This window comes from Primulina eburnea, chromosome 17 (assembly GCF_022965805.1).
Source record: "Primulina eburnea isolate SZY01 chromosome 17, ASM2296580v1, whole genome shotgun sequence".
NCBI lineage: Eukaryota > Viridiplantae > Streptophyta > Magnoliopsida > Lamiales > Gesneriaceae > Primulina > Primulina eburnea.
Genome location: NC_133117.1, coordinates 22,834,287 through 22,853,117, shown reverse-complemented (window position 1 = coordinate 22,853,117; position 18,831 = coordinate 22,834,287). Strand labels below are relative to the sequence as shown.

The 18,831-nt window shown below is 37.5% G+C and overlaps 1 protein-coding gene and 1 long non-coding RNA gene across 3 annotated transcripts; both read left to right on the top strand.

Moving 5' to 3' along the window:
• The first annotated feature begins 10,827 nt into the window (after positions 1-10,827).
• On the top strand, positions 10,828-12,712 carry LOC140818684 (uncharacterized). The gene is made up of 3 exons (XR_012115036.1): positions 10,828-10,942; positions 11,329-11,781; positions 11,870-12,712. It is a non-coding gene; the product is annotated as an uncharacterized lncRNA (long non-coding RNA).
• A 715-nt stretch (positions 12,713-13,427) lies between these two features.
• On the top strand, positions 13,428-15,009 carry LOC140818660 (uncharacterized). 2 transcript variants are annotated; one of them, XM_073178700.1, is made up of 5 exons: positions 13,428-13,578; positions 13,739-13,924; positions 14,022-14,670; positions 14,755-14,828; positions 14,936-15,009. In XM_073178700.1, exons 1-3 carry the CDS (start codon positions 13,557-13,559, stop codon positions 14,504-14,506), a joined length of 693 nt encoding a protein of 230 aa, XP_073034801.1. In that variant the 5' UTR covers positions 13,428-13,556; the 3' UTR covers positions 14,507-14,670; positions 14,755-14,828; positions 14,936-15,009. The 2 variants fall into 2 exon arrangements, with proteins under 2 accessions (XP_073034801.1, XP_073034802.1); XM_073178701.1 differs by having other exon boundaries at positions 14,927-15,009.
• Positions 15,010-18,831: the final 3,822 nt, after the last annotated feature.

The window sequence follows — 18,831 nt, the reverse complement described above, 5'->3', positions numbered from 1 at the left end:
GATATTTCATATCAGGTCTAAACCTGACAACCTTCTGAAAACAATCTACAGTAACCCTTTATCTTGTCAACATGTCAATGCCAACTATGCAGTCAAAATCAGACATATCCAACACAATACAATCAAGCTCAATGACATTATCCACATAACGAAATTCACAACCACTTATCATTTCAGCTGATCTCATCACTTTGCCCAGTAGAGTAGAAATAGATAATGTAGATGATAATGTCATAGAACGCAATGAATGCAAGGAGACAAAGTGCTCAGCTATGAAAGTGTGTGATGCACCAGTATCCATCAAAACATAAGCAGGATAACTTGAGAGAAAAAAACTACCTGCAATGAAATTATCCGGAGCATTATGTGCCTCATCCTTAGTGAGTAAAGAAACTCGGTCCTGTTCTCTAAGTAGCTGTCCAACCCCGTGGCTACAATTATGTTTGTTCTGATCTGACCGGTTTGACTGCTAATAGGAATGAATTGTAGGGGTCTAGCGGTTCTGATCAGGTGTCTGTCTCGATGATCCCCCACTCTAAGATATATCACTGCCACGGTTAGGACACACTGCATAGTGTCCCACTTAATTACACAGGTGGCAAGCTCCCGAGACTCCTCTATACTGATCGGTATAATGTCTACCACCAAACTAGACACAAGTCGAGCCTGAATAACCAGAGCTCTGACCTAAACCAAACTATCTCGATCCACTAGAACTCGAAAAATTATTGCCATGCCTCTTAAATTGCTTGCCTCTAGCCCTAAACTGCTCTCTTATGTTGCCACTATTATCTTGTCTGAACTGTTGTTGATACTGTGGCTGTTGGGGTCGTTCCATATACTGAGAACCTCTATGTCTAATGATTCTGGTTTCAGCTCCCTTGGCTTGATCAAGAGCCTCAGCAAAAGTGCTAGGCCTTTCGGTATTAACTAAGGTAAATATATCAGAGTTAAGACCACTTATGAAGTGATCAGCCTTAGCTTTTTCATCGGATGCTACATCAGGCGCAAATCTCAGTAAATTCAAGAACTTAGCAACATAGTCCTCAACATTCAGATTTCACTTCTTTAAATTTGCAAACTCAGCTCCCCTATATTTCCTGTAAGAGGTAGGAAATAAACGCTGATAAAATTCAGATTTAAAAATATCCCAAGTAACAATCGTACCCCGACCCTCTAAAGCTTTCTTGGTCATGATACACCAACTCTTAGCAACATCTAATAACTGATGAACAACTAACTTGATTCTACGATCATCTGGATACTCAAGAGATTCAAATAACTGATCTATACTCTCCAACCAGCTCTCACACTCTAATGCATTCTCTGTACCCTTCAACATTGGTGGGTGCAAAGACTAGAATCTTTCTAATAGTATCTCTATCGGAGTCGGAGTTATATCCATTTGACTATGAGTAGCACTACCTTGATGTTGTGCCACTAGTATGTTCTATCTAGGTCTACCACGACCTCTACCTCGAGTAGCCATTTCTGATAAACACTAGATTAAACACATATAAAATCACAATATCATAATCATCTCAATCTTGTATAAATCATCTATGGCTCTCAAGACTCAATAATCTCAAAAAGCTCGAATAAAGCTCAACAATACAATATCTCAATTATAAGCATGTATTTCACATTATGGCACAGTAAAGATGCTAGCAAATATATCACATGATCAAGAAATTCGGACTGACTCGATCTATCTTGTTCCCAAATATCTTATGCTCTGATACCACCTTATGTGGGGCCCCGAGTCCGATATTAATACTAATACTAATACTTTTAAATGTAACAAACCAAACGATTTAATAAAACACATAATCTGTGGCTCACAAACCGACATAAACATCGTCAAAATAATGTAAATTTCTCAAATGTTTTAAATGTAAATTTTAACATGTGAAAATAACTAGTGAACCAAAATAATCCAAACATCATAAAATAGCTCCTAAGACCCGAGAATCTCACTCTAACTCGTATATCCTCGCTTGGAGCTGGACTCTGGCATCCCAAGCCTTAGGGGTGTCAATCGGGTCGGGTGGGTCGGGTTTCGGGTCAACCCGCGAAATTTTTTTATTTTTTTTTTCAACCAAAACCCGAAGCAACCCGAAAACCCCCAACCCAAACACGAACCCGTCTAACCCGCGTAACCTGAATTTTATTTATTTATTTTTTAAATATTAATGAAAAAACTCGAAAAAATAAAAAAAATAATAAAATTTTAATTTAAACACATAATAACAAAATTTCTAATTTAAATTTGAAATTTTAATTGTAAAAAATTAAAGTATATTTACTAAATCAAATAAACAATTGTTAAAAAAATAAAAAATATACAAAATAAATACTAAATAATGAAAATTTATCATATAAATATACACTAAATTTTGTTCAAACATACAATATATAAAAATATAGGTAATATTTTTTTAAAAAAAAAGTTTTTGAGTCAACCCGCGACCCAACCCGAAACCCGTCTAACCTGGCACTAACCCGAACCTGATTTTTTCGTGTTAGGTCGTGTCGGGTTGGCGGGTCATGTTGCATTTTGACACCCCTACCAAGCCTTGCCTCGCCCAGGGGCGGATTTAGTGTAGGGCGAACGGGGGCCACGGCCCCCCCAAAAAATTTAAAAAAAATTTTTAGTGTATATTAAATTTTTTTAAACTAAATATATAAACAGATATATATATATATATGGCCCCCCCCAAAATGAATGATACGTCCATGTATCTCAGTGGCTAAAGCCAATTACAATGTTTGATCCGCCCGATTTCGAATCCTGGTCCCTCTTTTTTTTTGGATTAGCGACGGTTGTGACGGAAACCGTCGCAAAATCCGCGACGGTTTATTAAAACCGTCGCAAAAACCGCGACGGTTTCTTATAACCGTCGCCATAAAAACCGTCGCAAAATAAACTAAGTGGCCCCCCCAGTTTCTAAATCCTAGATCCGCCCCTGGCCTCGCCTACCGTCAAGCACATGAAAACAAAAGGTAGCCGACGTGCCGGTGAGTATAAACCCAGTATGATACAATCAATAACATATGAGAATTAAAATGACAAATAGTTCATATGAAATTCATAAAGATTCAATTAATGCAATGCGTGATCAGAAGATGTCTGCTATCAATAAATCTCAAGATCAAGTGAATCATCTGGTCATAGGGTACCCAAGGGAAGAGAATCCCCCAGCAACATCCACTGACTCATCTGCTCGGGGTGGGGTGTCATGTTCTACAATCCCAAGAATATGGTGCGCCTATAGAGAGTGTCCAGGCCATAGCAGCGACCTCCACATACACTATGCCAACTCAACTATAGCCCCATACGTCCAACAAATCAATAAATCAAGGCGACCTCCACCATATCAAATTTGAATCGACAAGTGGCTCTATATGCAATGTAATGATGCAAATCAATATTATCATCTCGATATCATAAAGTCATCTCAAGATAAAAATCATCATCAAATCACAAGTAATTCATCGATAATTTAAAATAGAAATGATACTTTTACCTCGTATGTTACTGACCATAACATACCGTTCAAATATTACCAAAAGGAGATCGAAAGGTATAATTGAGAAGTCTTGAACCCCTAAAGTCTACTATAACTCAAGAACTCGGACCATTTATCAAACAGAGCAGTTTATGTACAAAATTCATAATTAATTCAATATGGCTTCAAATCAAGATCCGCAAATTGGATATGCAAGAAACTCAAAGCCCAACAAACAAAGTTTTGTCAAATAAAGTCATTTATCCATTCTTAGTCATACTCGAATCTGGATCATAACAAAACCTGTTTGTAATCATTAAAAGCGTAAAAGTAAAGAACAAAATTAGAAACGTGTTGAAGAGAGATGAAAATGTGTATCCGTATCTGGATTGAGCGTCTTCTCTCTCCGTTCTTCATGTTCCGTTCTCTGTTGGCTCTTACTTTCTGCTCCTCGATCCTGATGTCGGCTGCCAAAAAATTAATTCCCCTTTTATATTGCCCACGACGAAACCTAATAATTATGGCATCTGCGCCGCACGCGTATGCGCGCCCAAGCCTCGTGCATATACGCGGAAGTCGCTGTCTGTGTGTTGGGAAATTTTTCTCACATGCATGTGCGCACATTAGCCCCGCGCATATGCGCGCAGTCCTCCGTTTCGTTCATTTGGAAATCCTTCTTTTGCACATATGCACGCCTCGTCTAGTGCATGTGCGCGATTGCTTCTGTTTGTTGTCTTCAATGGGCATCTCTCGCGCATATGTGCGTCGTACATCACGCATGTGCGCCAAGCTCTCTGTCTCGCTTTGTGTTTCGCGCATATGCGCGGGTCTCTCTGTGTGTTAAGCTCACTATTTTTTTCCAAGCATCATTTTCATTCTTTTTCACGCCCACGTAATACGCCTTATCTAGATTCCTGAAATCACACCAAAAATAACAAAAGACGCATAATTCCGGCCGAGAAAACTATCAATATATACGTCTTATAAGGATAATTTAAGTGCATAAATTGCACTTATCACCAATCCTCCTGAAAACCCGTCAAACTCCTCTATTGTACAAATTGATGGCACTTTATTTGATCTTCGTCTTTTCCACCTAAGATTCGTGTGCTTTGGTAGTGAGTTTTTCATAACCTCATCCCTACTGAGACAAACTTGGGCAATCATCATGTGTCAGTCTCAAGCTGGTGCCCCTTTTTCCATAACTTTGCAGATTCGACTTGTGATGCATTCTTCTATTACTCAGCGGTCTGAGGTGTTAGATTAGGTGCCGGCAAGCCAACTTGTGGCTTCGGTTTTATTTACTCTGAGCTAAAACAATCTTTATTTTAATAATATCTAAAAAATTTCTTCGATTATGGCACTATACTTTATCTGTATACTCATGCAAGCTGCATAGATAGAATCCTTGAATATACAATAGGAACCATGAGGCTTGCGTCGCAGCGTAAGATCATGGAACTCATGAGGAAGTGTAGCGTATATGCTAAACAAGTTCATAGTTGAATCAGCCGCCCAAAAAAAGATAAAGATCCCTCGAGCTTGAGACTACCATCTGTGATATAAACGCCATGTTTCATTGGCAACGGCATGGAGATGTCCATTCACACATATGTGTGATCATATGATGATACACTTAACAACCCTCCCTCGTACTATCCAAGTGGTTCTTGAAAGGGGATCGATTAAGGTGCCCGAATGCGCAACGAAAGTTTTTAAAAATCAAATTTTACAAGAAAAAGTCGAGCACCTCACTATGATGTGTAGCAAATAACATAAAACACAAAATATCATACATAGGGTGTTTTAGAAATTTTTTACCTATCAATCACAAAGGATTGGTGATGGCTCCAACTTAGTTGTCAAACAACTAAGCTCTTGAATGATTGACCCAATCTACAAGCCTCCTTTGAGCATTCCCAAAAATTAAGCTCACCACCAACAAGAAAGATCATCTCTAATTTTGCACTAGAAAAATTAGAGTATTTTTCTTTTAGAAGAGTATGCAATCTTCAACAATTGAAGAAGCAAAAATGAAGGAGAATATGATATGAGGTTTTGGCCATGGTGTTGTTGAAGAGAAGGGGGGAAACTTTTTTGGTATATGAAAAAGTAAAAGTGAACATGTGCATGTCGTGCCTTGGATATTGAAAAAGTAGCATCCGACCCTTCACCTCCCATGCATGCAATTCTATTTGGGCTTGTAACAATTACAAAGCCCATGAACTTTTTAATTTAAATGTCTCAAAAAAATTTGAGACCAATTAAACCTTACTTGAATTTACCCAAGCCCACTAGTTGTATAATTATTTCCTATTGGGCTCTACAAGACCCAATATGATTTAATTAATTCAGCACTTGAATTAATTTAATTATTTGAGCTCTACTAGTCCCACTACTGTTTAATTATTTCAAGTGAACACTTGAATTAATTTAATTATTTGGACTTTACTAGTCCCACTAGTGTTTAATTAATTCAACACTTGAATTAATTTAACTTAGTCCATAATAATCACAATTTTCAAATACATTATTCATTTGAGCCATCTTTTAATTTAAGAACAATTCCATAAATTAAAAGTTACATTCCCTATAATGCTATTATAGAAGTCATACTTCTATTTTTTTTTTTTTTGCGCTTATAAACTCCTTTATAAGCCGTTTAACACATTGAACTAATTTCATTCTCAACGGGATCTAGAAAAGTAGCAATTATGTGCCCCTCAATGGTTCATTGATATAACTAGCTGTGGGTTCACATCTTAATGTGATTCGGGACTAAACATGTCCTTATATGAGCATACCCCAATTGCTCCATTCTTAATTATAAACTCCTTGACAATAAGAACGTCAGAACTCAAGTCTGATAGTACCCAACCAATCATGTTAAATGCCTAGCAGCATCGCTTACATGATTCCCTAGGTATCAAATGATAGTGCCTGCAAAAACCATTCAATTATGGTTAGCGTACAGTACGGTCCTTCATCTCATATATCCCGACCGATTCGATAACTATTGGTATATCGAGAGCTGTCAAAGAATCGATACTATGTGTCATGTTGTAGTTGCATCGATGGTGTAATATATGAAATCCCTTTCACAATTTCCACCAACACTCTGATAAGAGATTTCAAACTATATACACATAGGATATCCATACTCGAAGGTAAGTGGTGAATCCCCGACTTCAATGCATCGAGTCCTATATGTTTCGACAAAACACCCAACCTTGCCACCTGAAGACCCCATGAGAGTCGGTAAACAAGTCAAAGCGCAATGCTAGCATATAGAGTCTCAATGTTGTCCCGTGTCATAAGAACTAATGGTGTACAACCATAAACTAGGACGTTTCCACTCGATAAGTGAGAACCACTAGGAAAGTCCTTTATGGAGGGTTGTTCAGTGCACTCTACAAGAAGCACCTATCAGCATGCTCGGACGTAACAATGTCCCCTACCAATGAAACATGGTACTCACATCGTAGATACTAGTCTCAAACTCGAGCGGCTTTTATCCTTCTTAGCAGCGGCTGAATCGACTAGGAACTGTTTAGAATATAAAGTATTACAAATATGAGTTTCATGATACTCATCATTGAGCATCTCATATTATTTCTACTATTTGTATATTCAAGAACTTTATCTATGCAACAAGCATGTGTATACAGATAAAGATGTGCCAAAACAATAATTTCAAATATTATTAAAATAAAGATTGTTTATACATAGAGTTTCAACATGAACCCTCGGCCAACACTTGACTCGACGGGCACCTACTCTAACAATTCTCACTTATCGAGTGGAATAGTTCGAAGTTATGGTTGTACACCATTCGTCCTTTGACCCGGGACAATGTAAGGGCTATACGTACTAGCATGAACTTTGATCCGTTTTTACCAACTCCATTGAGGGCCATCAGGTGACGAGGTTGGGTGTAGTTTCAAAATACGTAGGAGCAAATGCATTGTAGTCGGGGATTCACCGTTCACTTATGAGTGAATATATCATATGTGATCTGATGAGTTAATAGTGCGAGGAGTTTCTAACCAGAGCAAGAAATGTGCTTTAGGGAAATGTGTTTTTCTACTTGCACATACCATGCAACTATTAATACTCAAAGATAAATCGCATCGTTATCAAATTCATATGCAACTCTCGATATACCAATGGTTGCAGATTCGATCGGGATATATGTGTTGAAGGGAGCATACTGTACACTAGCCATGACTAAATGTTCTTGCAGGCACTATCAGTGATACCTAGGAGATTCATGAGACGATGCTACTAGATGCTCTTACCATGATCTAATGGGTGCAATCAGAAATGAGTTTTGACATTCTTGGGGAGTTGATGAAAAGAATGAGGTTAACTAGGGTAAACCCAAAAAAGAATAAATATTATTTTGAAACACATGGAGATGTGAAACCACGGCTAGATGTAATTCTGAACCATTGAGGGTCACAAAGAAAGGGGATCGGTTACGGTGCCCGTATACGCAACGAAAGTTTCAAAAATATTTTCATACAAGAAAATCGAGCACCCCCAACTATGATGTGTAGCAAATACAATAAAAACACATATGACATTCATAGGGTGTTTTAAAGAAATACCTATCAATCTCGTAAGATTGATTATGGCTTCAACTAAGATGTTAAACACCTTAGCTCTTGAATGGTAGACTAATCTTCAAACTTCCCTTTGAGCACTCCTTGCTCAAATATTAAGCCCACACCAACAAGCTAGAACCCCTCTTATTTTGCACTAGAAAAATAAGAAGATTTTTCTTTGAGAAGAGAGTGTTTCCTCAACAATTGAAGAAAACAAAAATGAAGAAGAATGGCACTTCCAATTTTCGGCCAAGTTGAAGTTTTCTTGGTTTTTGCAAAAATTTGAAGCAAAAAGTTGCATGTGCATGCCATTAACTCAAAAGTTGTCTCCAACCCTTCATCTCCCAAGCATGCAATTCTATTTGGGCTTGTAACAATTACAAGTCCCATGAACGTTTATATAAATGACTCAAACACATTTGAGTCCATTTAAACTTTACTTGATTTTACTCAAACCCACGAGTTTAATAATTATTTCTAATTGGGCTCTACAAGGCCCAATGTTATTTAATTAATTCAACACTTGAATTAATTTAATTATTTAGACACTACCAAGCCCACTAGTGTTTAATTAATTCAACACTTGAATTAACTTAATTTAGTCCATAATAATGTTTATGAAAATCACAACTTTCAAATACATTATTTGTTTGACCAACTTTTAATTTAGGAACACTCTCTTAAATTAAAAGTTACATTCTCCTTATAGAAGTCATAATTCTATTTTATTTACGCTTGTAAACTCCTTTAAAAGTCGTTCAACACATTGAACTATTTTTCTTCTCAACGGGATCTAGAAAGTTAGTACTTGTGTGGTCCTCAATGGTTCATTGATACAACTAGTCGTGGGTTCACATCTCCATGTGATTCGGGACTAAACATGTCCTTATATGAGCATATCCCAATTGCTCCATTCTTAATTATCAACTCCTTGATAATAAGAACGTCAGAACTCAAGTCTGATAGTACTCAACCAATAATGTAAAATGCCTAGCAGCATCGCTTACATGATTCCATATGTATCAAATGATAGTGCCTGCAAGAACCATTCAATTATGGTTAGCGTACAGTACGGTCCTTTCATCTCATTTATCCCGACCGATTCGACAACTATTGGTATATCGAGAGTTGTCAATGAATCGATACTATGTGTCATGTCGTAGTTGCATCGATGGTGTAATCTAAGAAACCCCTTTCTTATTTACCAACATACTCTGATCAGAGATTTCAAACTACATACACATAGGATATCCATAATCAGGTAAGCGGTGAATCCCCGACTACAATCCATCGACTCCTATATGTTTCGACAGAACACCCAACCTTGCCACCTGAAGACCCTATGAGAGTCGGTAAACAAGTTAAAGTGCAATGCTAGTATATAGAGTCTCAACGTTGTCCCGTGTCATAAGGACTAATGGTGTACAACCATAAACTAGGAAGTTTCCACTCGATAAGTGAGAACTACTTGGAAAGTCCTTTATGGACGGTTGTTCAGTGCACTCTACAAGGATCACCTATCTGCATGCTCGGACATCGCAATGTCCCCTACCAATGAAACATGGTACTAACATCGCAGATACTAGTCTCGAACTCGAGCGGGCTGTATCCTTCTTAGCGGTGGCTGAATTGACTAGGAACTATTCAGAATATACAGTATTGGAAATATGAGTTTCATGATACTCATCATATGAGCATCTCAAATTCTTTTTACTATTTGTATATTCAAGGACTTTATCTATGCAGCTAGCATGTGTATACAGATAAAGAAGCGCCAAAACAATAATTTCAAATATTATTAAAATAAAGACTGTTTATACATAGAGTTTCATTGTGAACACTCGGCCAACACTTGGCTCGACGTGCACCTACTCTAACAACACAATCATCGTATTTTTGTGTTCCCTTTGAGATATTCGAATTTCAACGAGTTGGAATTTGGCGACTATAGTTTGATGGAGATCAAACATGAAACTTATAAAGGAGTTTGTGAGCTGATTCTATGGGATGGAAGACATGGAAGTTAGCAAGATTGCTAAATAAGGAAGGAGAACTGCCTGTTTTTGTGAAGGAGTTCATTAAAACTGGCATCTGCCTAATATGGTAAGTGAAAATTTTGATCTTCGCAATTTTCGATTTTCATTATATGAACAAGACTTGTATCCTTGATAAATCGGCTCTCTCGGATCGTCGATCGAGGTTATAATGAGTTTGGAATAATTTATTTAGTGAATTTGGAATTTACTAATTAAATGTTTGTGTTAGTAGTGGTGACTACGCACAAATTCCCATAATATTCTAGATGGGACTAGGATTAAATTAACTAAAGAGTTAGTTTATAAATTAAATAATGGTTATTTAATTTAATATACACATACATGTATACGTTTTATATAGTGACATAAAATATGTGTATATGATATTATTATATCATATATTATTAAAGGTTAATAAATACATTATATATTAATTATATTAGAGTTTAAATATAATGAAATTATTAGAGTTCTTGTGGGAGAAGAACTCCTAATAAGATTAGGAAGCACCTCCTAATCTTGACGTGGATGCTAGTTTTCAAGGAATAACTAATCAATGTGGTGTAGGCGGTGTCAGTTCCATAATACTGAAGGGTAGGTGGTGGCTGCCTATAGTCAAATAATAATAAATCCTGTTTTCATCGTCCTCGGGAGTTGCTTGCAATCCGAGAAGGCCTCCGAGTTGCTCGTGATAAAAAAATTCCACCAAATTATTCTCATCCGAATAACTTTTGGCAGTTCAAGCAATCACAGAGCCTTGAAGTGATTTGAGTTATGTTGGTTCTTGTGCGTAAGTTACATCTCTACTTTCTGAATTCAGTATTGTATCTCTTTTTCATGCTAGGAGGCGGCCAATGAAGTGGCTCACTCCTTGGAGCTGTTTGTTGTTTCTCCCCTGCATCTTTCTTTTGGATGTTCGGAAATTTCCCACCCTGGTTGGTCCGACTTGTAATGATAGACATTACTTCTCATCAATAAAGTTTACAAGTTTACCTATAAAAAAAATCAATAAAAGTCGTCTGATCGAGTTTTTAGTAGTTCTCAATGTAAAAAATGCTTTCAACTATGGAAATAATATGCATGTATGGATGGTTTGCCAGTATAGTTATCTTTCCGGTAATATTTTTAGTTCTTTTGAGGGGTATAAACTGTTATTTTTTCTTCTACTGGATGAAGATTGACAAAATGTGTATTGTCCAGGTGCAATCTGCAATTGACAATCAACCCCGCCTACAAATTGGAGGGAAATCGTAACATTATCTCTAAATTTAACCGCTTCTCCCAATTATCCAACAGTCCCTCTATGCCATGCCACCTTCTTCATTACACCCCAAGATTTCCTCCAAAATTTTGAAATTCTCCCGCCTTCTTTCTCCACTCGTACGTTCTCTATGTTATTCTGTTCCCTTGTACGCTGTTCATTTTTGAATCTTCCTCCATGAAGAAATGGGGAAAATGGGCAAACAAAGCAAGTAGAAGAAACCAGAAGCCGTCGGTAAAGGGAAGGTGACCCCAGTTCAAATCGCATTCATTGTTGATCGTTACCTTTGCAACAATAGCTATAAACAGACCCGCTCCAGTTTCCGCTCCGAGGCATCCCATCTCATCTCCAAATCTCCCGTTCATGAAGTAATCATTGTTCTTGCTTTTCTGTGTGTTTATGCCGAAATATGTAATGGGTCTTGTTTGTTTATTGATTTATGATTGAATGTTGAAGGCTCCAAAGAGCTTGTTGAGTTTGGGGGCGATTTGGACGAGTATATTTCGTTGAAGGAGCAGAAAGTTTGGGTTGATCAAGAACGAGGCCGTTTGGAGCAGGAGAAGTTTCGGGTTCAGAATCTGCTCAGGGGCATGAATGATGTCATGAATGCGTACAATTCTACTGTTGTTACCCCTTCTCCGTTGCCGCAGCCACCTGCTGTTGCATCTCGGGCGATAGTTTCTCAAGCTGAGTCGCTGTTGTGACTCCTGCAGGTACCCATTTTTCGCGTTGGTTGAAATTTTGCAAGTTTGCAATGTTTTCTTGTGGATTTATATCGACAGCCTGGGGTAGTATCAGTAGATTTTGTTGGGTTTTCAATTTTTCTTTATTCTATACTTGTGTTGGGGTGAAAATAGATAGATGGAAAAGCTTGAACTACGGAATAATCCTTGTTGTTATCTATTTCGTGGGATGTAAAATGAATCAAATGACATTAATGCATGACTTGTTTTAGTTGTATGTAGGATTATGAATCGATCGTATTGATATATTCATTTGCAGGGTAGACCTTTGTGGCCTGAGTGTTTAGGCCTTGTCAATAAAAAGTGCTTCTGCACCCAAGATTGGGGAATCATAAAATTGTATCAAATTTGGTTTGTTGTATTTATGTTTGTTCCTTTTCTTCATAAGCCTCCCAAGCTCGAATTGGGATAATTTCAATTTGTTCGTGGATCCAATTCGCACATGCAGTATACAATTGAGGAAGTTCAACAATGGTCCACTCACAGAATGGATTATCTTGGAATGGAACTATGGTGTCTTTAAAGTTGTCATTTAATTTATTTAGTCATAAAGTCACAAGTAGGGATGTAAACGATCCAAACCAAACCAAATAGTATCAGACTTGAGCTTGGTTTGTTTAAAATTGTTTGAGGCTCGAGCTCGAGCTCGATTCGAGCTTCTATTATCAGGCTCGAGCTTGGTTTGTATTGAAATTACTGAGCTCGTTAAAAGCTCGAGTTTGGCTCGTTAAAAGCTCGTTTAGCATGTTAATCAAGCCAGGATCGAGCTTGATTCATTAATAACTCGTTTAGCATATTTAACAAGCCTGGCTTGAGCTCGTCTCGTTTTCGAGCTCGATAAACATAGAATTGAGCTCGAGTTTGAATCAAGCTTGTTAAAAATTAAATATATCTATGAACTAATTTTAAATCAGACATAAAAATGTAAATTCATTCATAAATAACCAAAAGACACAAATAAGAGCAAAAAAAAACATAAATAAGTATATTATTGAACATTCCAAAATCATGTTTGCGAGCCACCTAAACGAGCTCGAGTACGAGCCACCTAAACAAGCCAAGCTCGAGCTCACGAGCCTATTATCGAACATGTTTGCGAGCTCACGAGCCGAATATCTTTAGGCTTGAGCTTGGTTTGATTAAATTTTCGAGCTCAAAATCGAGTTTGGACTTGGTTTGATATGATTAACAAACAAACTCAAACGAGTTTTTTATCAAGCCGAGTTTCGAATAGCTCGCAAACCGTTTGGTTCATTTACATCCCTAGTCACAAGTATCTGCTTTACCAATAATGGTTGAACTGACAGTGATCGATCTTAGTCCAGAGATGCACACATTATCCTCTTCTGTATCAAAAGCACACATCAGTATTGAACTGATAAAAATCTCAAGGGGAAAAAATGGAATCTAGTATGTATAAAGGTGTGTATACATGCATATACACGAATTCATATTTGCACAACTATCGCAATCGCCAAAATCTGTTTGTGCTCATTGTTCTCTGAAATTCTTAAATCTTATATATGTCAGCTCCAGAAAATTGTAAACGTTATCCAGTTAACTTAGTTATTATGTTCTTCAGGCCGGCATCCCAAATACCACAGCCCTGCAATGATGTCTGCGACCAGGCCCTCAAACAGCCAAGCAGATCCCACAAAAATTTCAACTCCATCGATCAGCCATGTAAATGCAAAAAGGCAAGGACCAAAAGATGTCTCAAATACTTTGACAAATGTTAAGAGATCTCGCAGATGCACAGAACCAAAAGGTAAATTTTTTAAAGAAAAGCATCACCTTTCTGCTTACCATTTTCATTGGTGCTTACTTTATTTCTTTTCTTATCATGGATGTCATCCCAGGTGCAGACGGGCATAGTGTAGAACACAGTCAAGATAAATCTTTGATAAATTCTGTGTCGGATGTAATTGACATTGACATTGCTCATAATGGATTTCCGCTTCAAGGATCTAATGTCATCAAATGTTTGTTCAATGAGCAAGTTCCATCCCCTCCAGTGAATTCCACTGTCCCTAAAACACCTCCACGAGCTTCTTTTCAACCCGACAAACTTGTTTCTTTGTCTGACATTTGCTCAGCTGCTACTTCCATTGAACCCTCTCCTCAACGAATCATTTCCAATAACTGCACTCTAATCTCTTCAGAGACAATTCGAGTTACCCCCACAAAACAAATTGGATACTATTCAATAGAGAAAAATCAATGCATCACAACTTGTTCACCTGTTAATACAAACGTGAAGAAGTTTAACATGAAGAACCATGTAAAAGGAAAGCTGGATTTTGGTGTTCTAGAATTACCAATGATCCAAGTTTGGTACTTCGACATCTGAATCTGACTTGGATGCAAATTTTCTTGACTTGGATTTTCGAATTTGGAAGCTTTGGGTTTAGACTTCAACTTTTCCGAGTTTCTCTCTAGCTGTGACATCGAAGGTGAAGGGCTTGGTCTATCTTTGCAGCAAGTAACAGATTCATCTCCTGATTCTCATTCTGGGTATTTACTTTGGCTTCTCTACTAATACCTTCATTTCGAATAACTTTTATGCCATAACCTTATATTGCTGCACATTCATTTCAGGTCCACATTTACACCTGAGAATGTTAACATGTATGCTCAGCAAATAACATCACATAAAGAAGTCAATTTAGTGGGTAGGATTAAGAACTTGAGTTTTGTATAATTTGATGCAGTGCAGTCTTATGTTGTCCTACGGAACTGAACTTTGTTGCTATGTTTTCTTGTATTTTAGCTGGTTCAGATTCTGTTGCAGGCCTGCATTCTGTCCCTAAATGTATCAGGATCATGAGTCCTGGTAATTTTCTGCCCCCGTTACTTGGTTCTTTTAATTCCTCTAACATGCATAGCTTTGGTTTGATGGAGATTTACTGTTTTTTTTTCCTGTTAAATGTCATTGAAGCTCTCTGAATCTGGAGAAATCTCATTATGGAAATTGATCAAGTAGATAACTGAGCATATGATTGTTAGAGTAGATGCCCTGCAAGCCAACGGTTGGCTAGGTAATTTATTGACTCAAGTGTAATAAACAATCTTTATTTTAATATAATTTATTTTTTAATGGTTTCGTTATACTTTATCTGTATACTCATGCAAGCAGCATAGATAAAGTCCTTGATTATGCTTTAATACAAATGAATCGTAATTCGATGTTGAAACTCATTTGTAAACACTGCATATTCTAAATTCGTTCCTAGTCGATTCAGCCGCCTAAAACATGGATAAAGGTCGCTTGAGCTCGAGACTAGCATCTGTGATGTTGTGTACTGCGTTTCTTGGTAAGGACATAGTGATGTCCAAACATACAGATGGGTAGTCATATGATGATTATACCGAACAACCCTCCCTCGGACTTTCCAAGTGGTTATCATTCATCGAGAGGATAAGTCCGTGGTTATGATTGTACACCATTAGTCCTTACGACCCGGGACAACACTGATGCTCTATATGATAGGGCTGTGCTTTGACTCGTTTACCGGCTCCAAGAGAGTCATCAGGTGGCGAGGTTGGGTACAGTTGCGACGCATATAGGAGCCAGTGCATTGTAGTCGGGGATTCACCGCTCACCTACGGGTGTGGATATCCTATGTGATCTAATGAAATAATAGTGCATGGAATCTCTGGCCAGAGTATGAGATGTACGTTGGAGAAGAAGTTCTCCAATAGTACACGCGATGCCACTATTAAAGTTATCACATTGTTATCGAATTAATATGCAACCCTCGATGAACCAATGGTTGCAGATCCGATCGGGATATATGAGATGAAGGGACCGTACTGTACGTTAATCATAATCGACTGGTTCTTGCAGGCACTATCAGTGATACCTAGGGGATCATGGGGCGATGCTACTAGACGCTCTTACCATGATCCGATGGGTCCAATCAGAAATGAGTTCTGACATTCTTGGTCAAGGTGTTGATGGAAAGAATGGGGCTAACTAGGGTAAGCCCGAATAAAGAATTAAGTCCTGAATCACAAAGAGTTGTGAACCCACGGCTAGCTGTATCCCTGAACCATTGAGGGTCACACAAGTACTGGATTGTTTGTTCCCGTTGAGAGAATAAATTCAAGAAGTTGAATTTATATTATATAGTAAATTCAAGGAGTTGAATTTATGATAATTAAATTTTGAGAGAATAAATTCAAGTAGTTGAATTTATAAAATTTGAGAATTTAATTTATTAAACTCAATTGTTGGGTTTATTAAATATTAAATGTTGGAGGTGATAAAAATTCGGTTTATTTCATCCTACCCATGTGGGCATTGCCTTCATGATAGGATGGATGACCAAGATTTGACCATGTATATATAGGACCCACTTTTTTTTTGAAATTGTATATGTGGCAAGATCTTACCTGTTGAAATGAAATAAGGGTAATGCCCACATAGGTAGGATCTCATCTACCTAAAAATTCAAGGAGTTGAATTTATAATTTAAATAATAAATTCAAATGTTGAATTTATAATGCATTTAATTTATTAAGCTCAAAAGTTGAGTTTATTAATTAATAAATTAAATATGGTGGGTAATATGTTTAATGGGCTTGTAGGTGTACAAGTCCAACATAATAAATAATTAAAGTTTTAATGGGCTTTGATTAAATTAATTAAACTAGTTGGACTAGCTCAATTAATTAAATCAAGCCCATTAATGTTAATTATGTAACTAGGTTATTATTTAATTATAAATAATACAATAAAAGCTAAACCTAGCCAAACCACAAAAAAAACTTTCGTGAGCCTCCATCCAAAGAAGTGAAAAGATCGGCCACTTGGTTTTGAAAGAATATATTGAGCCGTCTCTCAAATAATCTTCTCCTACGCGAAATATCTTCTATATTTTCTAGTGCAAGTTAGAAGAGGAACAAGTATTCTAGTCGTGGACCGGATTAGGAGATCGAAGAATGTTCGTTGGGATTTACAACAAGAGCTATGTCCGCTAACCCCGGAATAGTTGGAGCCACGTGATTAATTCACAAAGGTATAACTTTTATACTCCCTATGAATGTTTGTTAAAATCAAACGAGCGCCCAAACAAAACATATTTTGATTGTCAAAATAAAAAAAAAATTTAAACTTCCGCTGCGTTTGGGCGTGTAGAAAACCCAGATCCAACAATGATCTTATAAAGACTGACAAAAGCATCGATACTCTAGTCTAGATTTTGCTTAGTTTATTGAGGTATTAGAATTATTATAGATTACGTTATATTAACCTTGTTGGATCTCATGAAATTGTTTTTCAATATTTTCTGAGTGACTGATGTAACTATTTTGGATTAATTTCTTGACACATAGTGAAACTTCATTCCTATTTATTGTTGACATGAGAGCCCTTCGCATTTGAAAATGTTTCTTGGAATGAAAAGATTTGTTGAACTAAAAGCTGAAAATCTACATTTTTTTAATCCACGGTGTATTTTTAAAAAATATTCGAGAATTTTTTAGTTATAGGTCTCCTGACGGTTTACAAATTATATCCATGAGATAGGTTGATAGATTCTTATCTATAATAAAAAATAATATTTTTCATGAATCAGGTAATAGATCTAGTTCATAAAATTAACTCGTGATATAAAAGTTTTTAAGGTTTTTTATTAGATTATTTTATTTTTTTCTTTTATCAAACTATCGTGTTTTGTGATAATTTATTAAATTATTGTAAAAAAATAAAAAATTAAAAGAGCGAGACAACTAAAAATAAATTCATATTCTTCTCCCACGCCTCGGCAATAGGCGGGGGAGTGGAAGTGCATATTATTTGTGTATATAATTTATACATGCATATCACATACACATATAATTTATAAATAATTTAATGTACGTACACATAAATAATATATAATATAATAATTTATATATATATATCATAATATATAAATATATATGATACTCACGGGAAATTTTAGAGTCTGCTTCTAGCAAGTGTCACTAGTCCAGACGCAGGTTTTGAATACCGTGAGCCTGAAATCACAAATATGATCGTTAGAAGGGGGTCAGGAGGGTGTCCTAGCGTAGCCCCTCCGACGCTCAAGTCAGAGACTGGGGATATTTGGGGGGAGCAGCTAAGGGTGCTGCTGAAAACAATATAGTGAATGAATCAACGGAACACTCAAACCTGGTATTTATAGGAGAATACCTGGGCCCTTGATGGACTTGTCTTCTATTTGGGCTAGGGATGGGCCACGGGTAGTTGGGTCCATCCATGAGGTATCACCAGTCTTCCCCTCCCGAGTTGAACAGAATCATAGGTTCGAAGTTTGATTAATTGTGTTGTCCTCGGTTCACCTGGCGCGAGTTGTGCATTCTTCCCTTGTTCATTACCACTTCTCCCCCATAATTCATCGCCCTCTCTCATACATCGAATCGCCCATACGCTGGCTCGCACCTCGCCCTCACCCTCGCCTTGCACCAGCCTCGTCCATCGCCCGACGCTGCCGAACCCTCGCCCTCTCGCCCTGCACACCAGCCTCGCCGCTTGCCCCATGCATCCCTGCCCTTGCCCTTTCTCCCCTCGCCACCGAGCCCTCGCCGCCCGCCCCACACAACCAAGCCCTCGCCCCCTCGCTGCTCGCCTAACGCTCAAACCCTCAGCGCCCGAGCGCCTCGCCCCTCGCCTGCACGTTCATGCCCTCA

Coding starts and splice junctions, on each gene's coding strand:
- LOC140818660 (XM_073178700.1), top strand. CDS start 13,557: ATGGAATCTAGTATGTATAAAG. Junction 13,579..13,738: donor GGAATCTAGTATGTATAAAG/GTGTGTATACAT, acceptor TATGTTCTTCAG/GCCGGCATCCCAAATACCAC. Junction 13,925..14,021: donor CAGATGCACAGAACCAAAAG/GTAAATTTTTTA, acceptor TCCCAGGTGCAG/ACGGGCATAGTGTAGAACAC.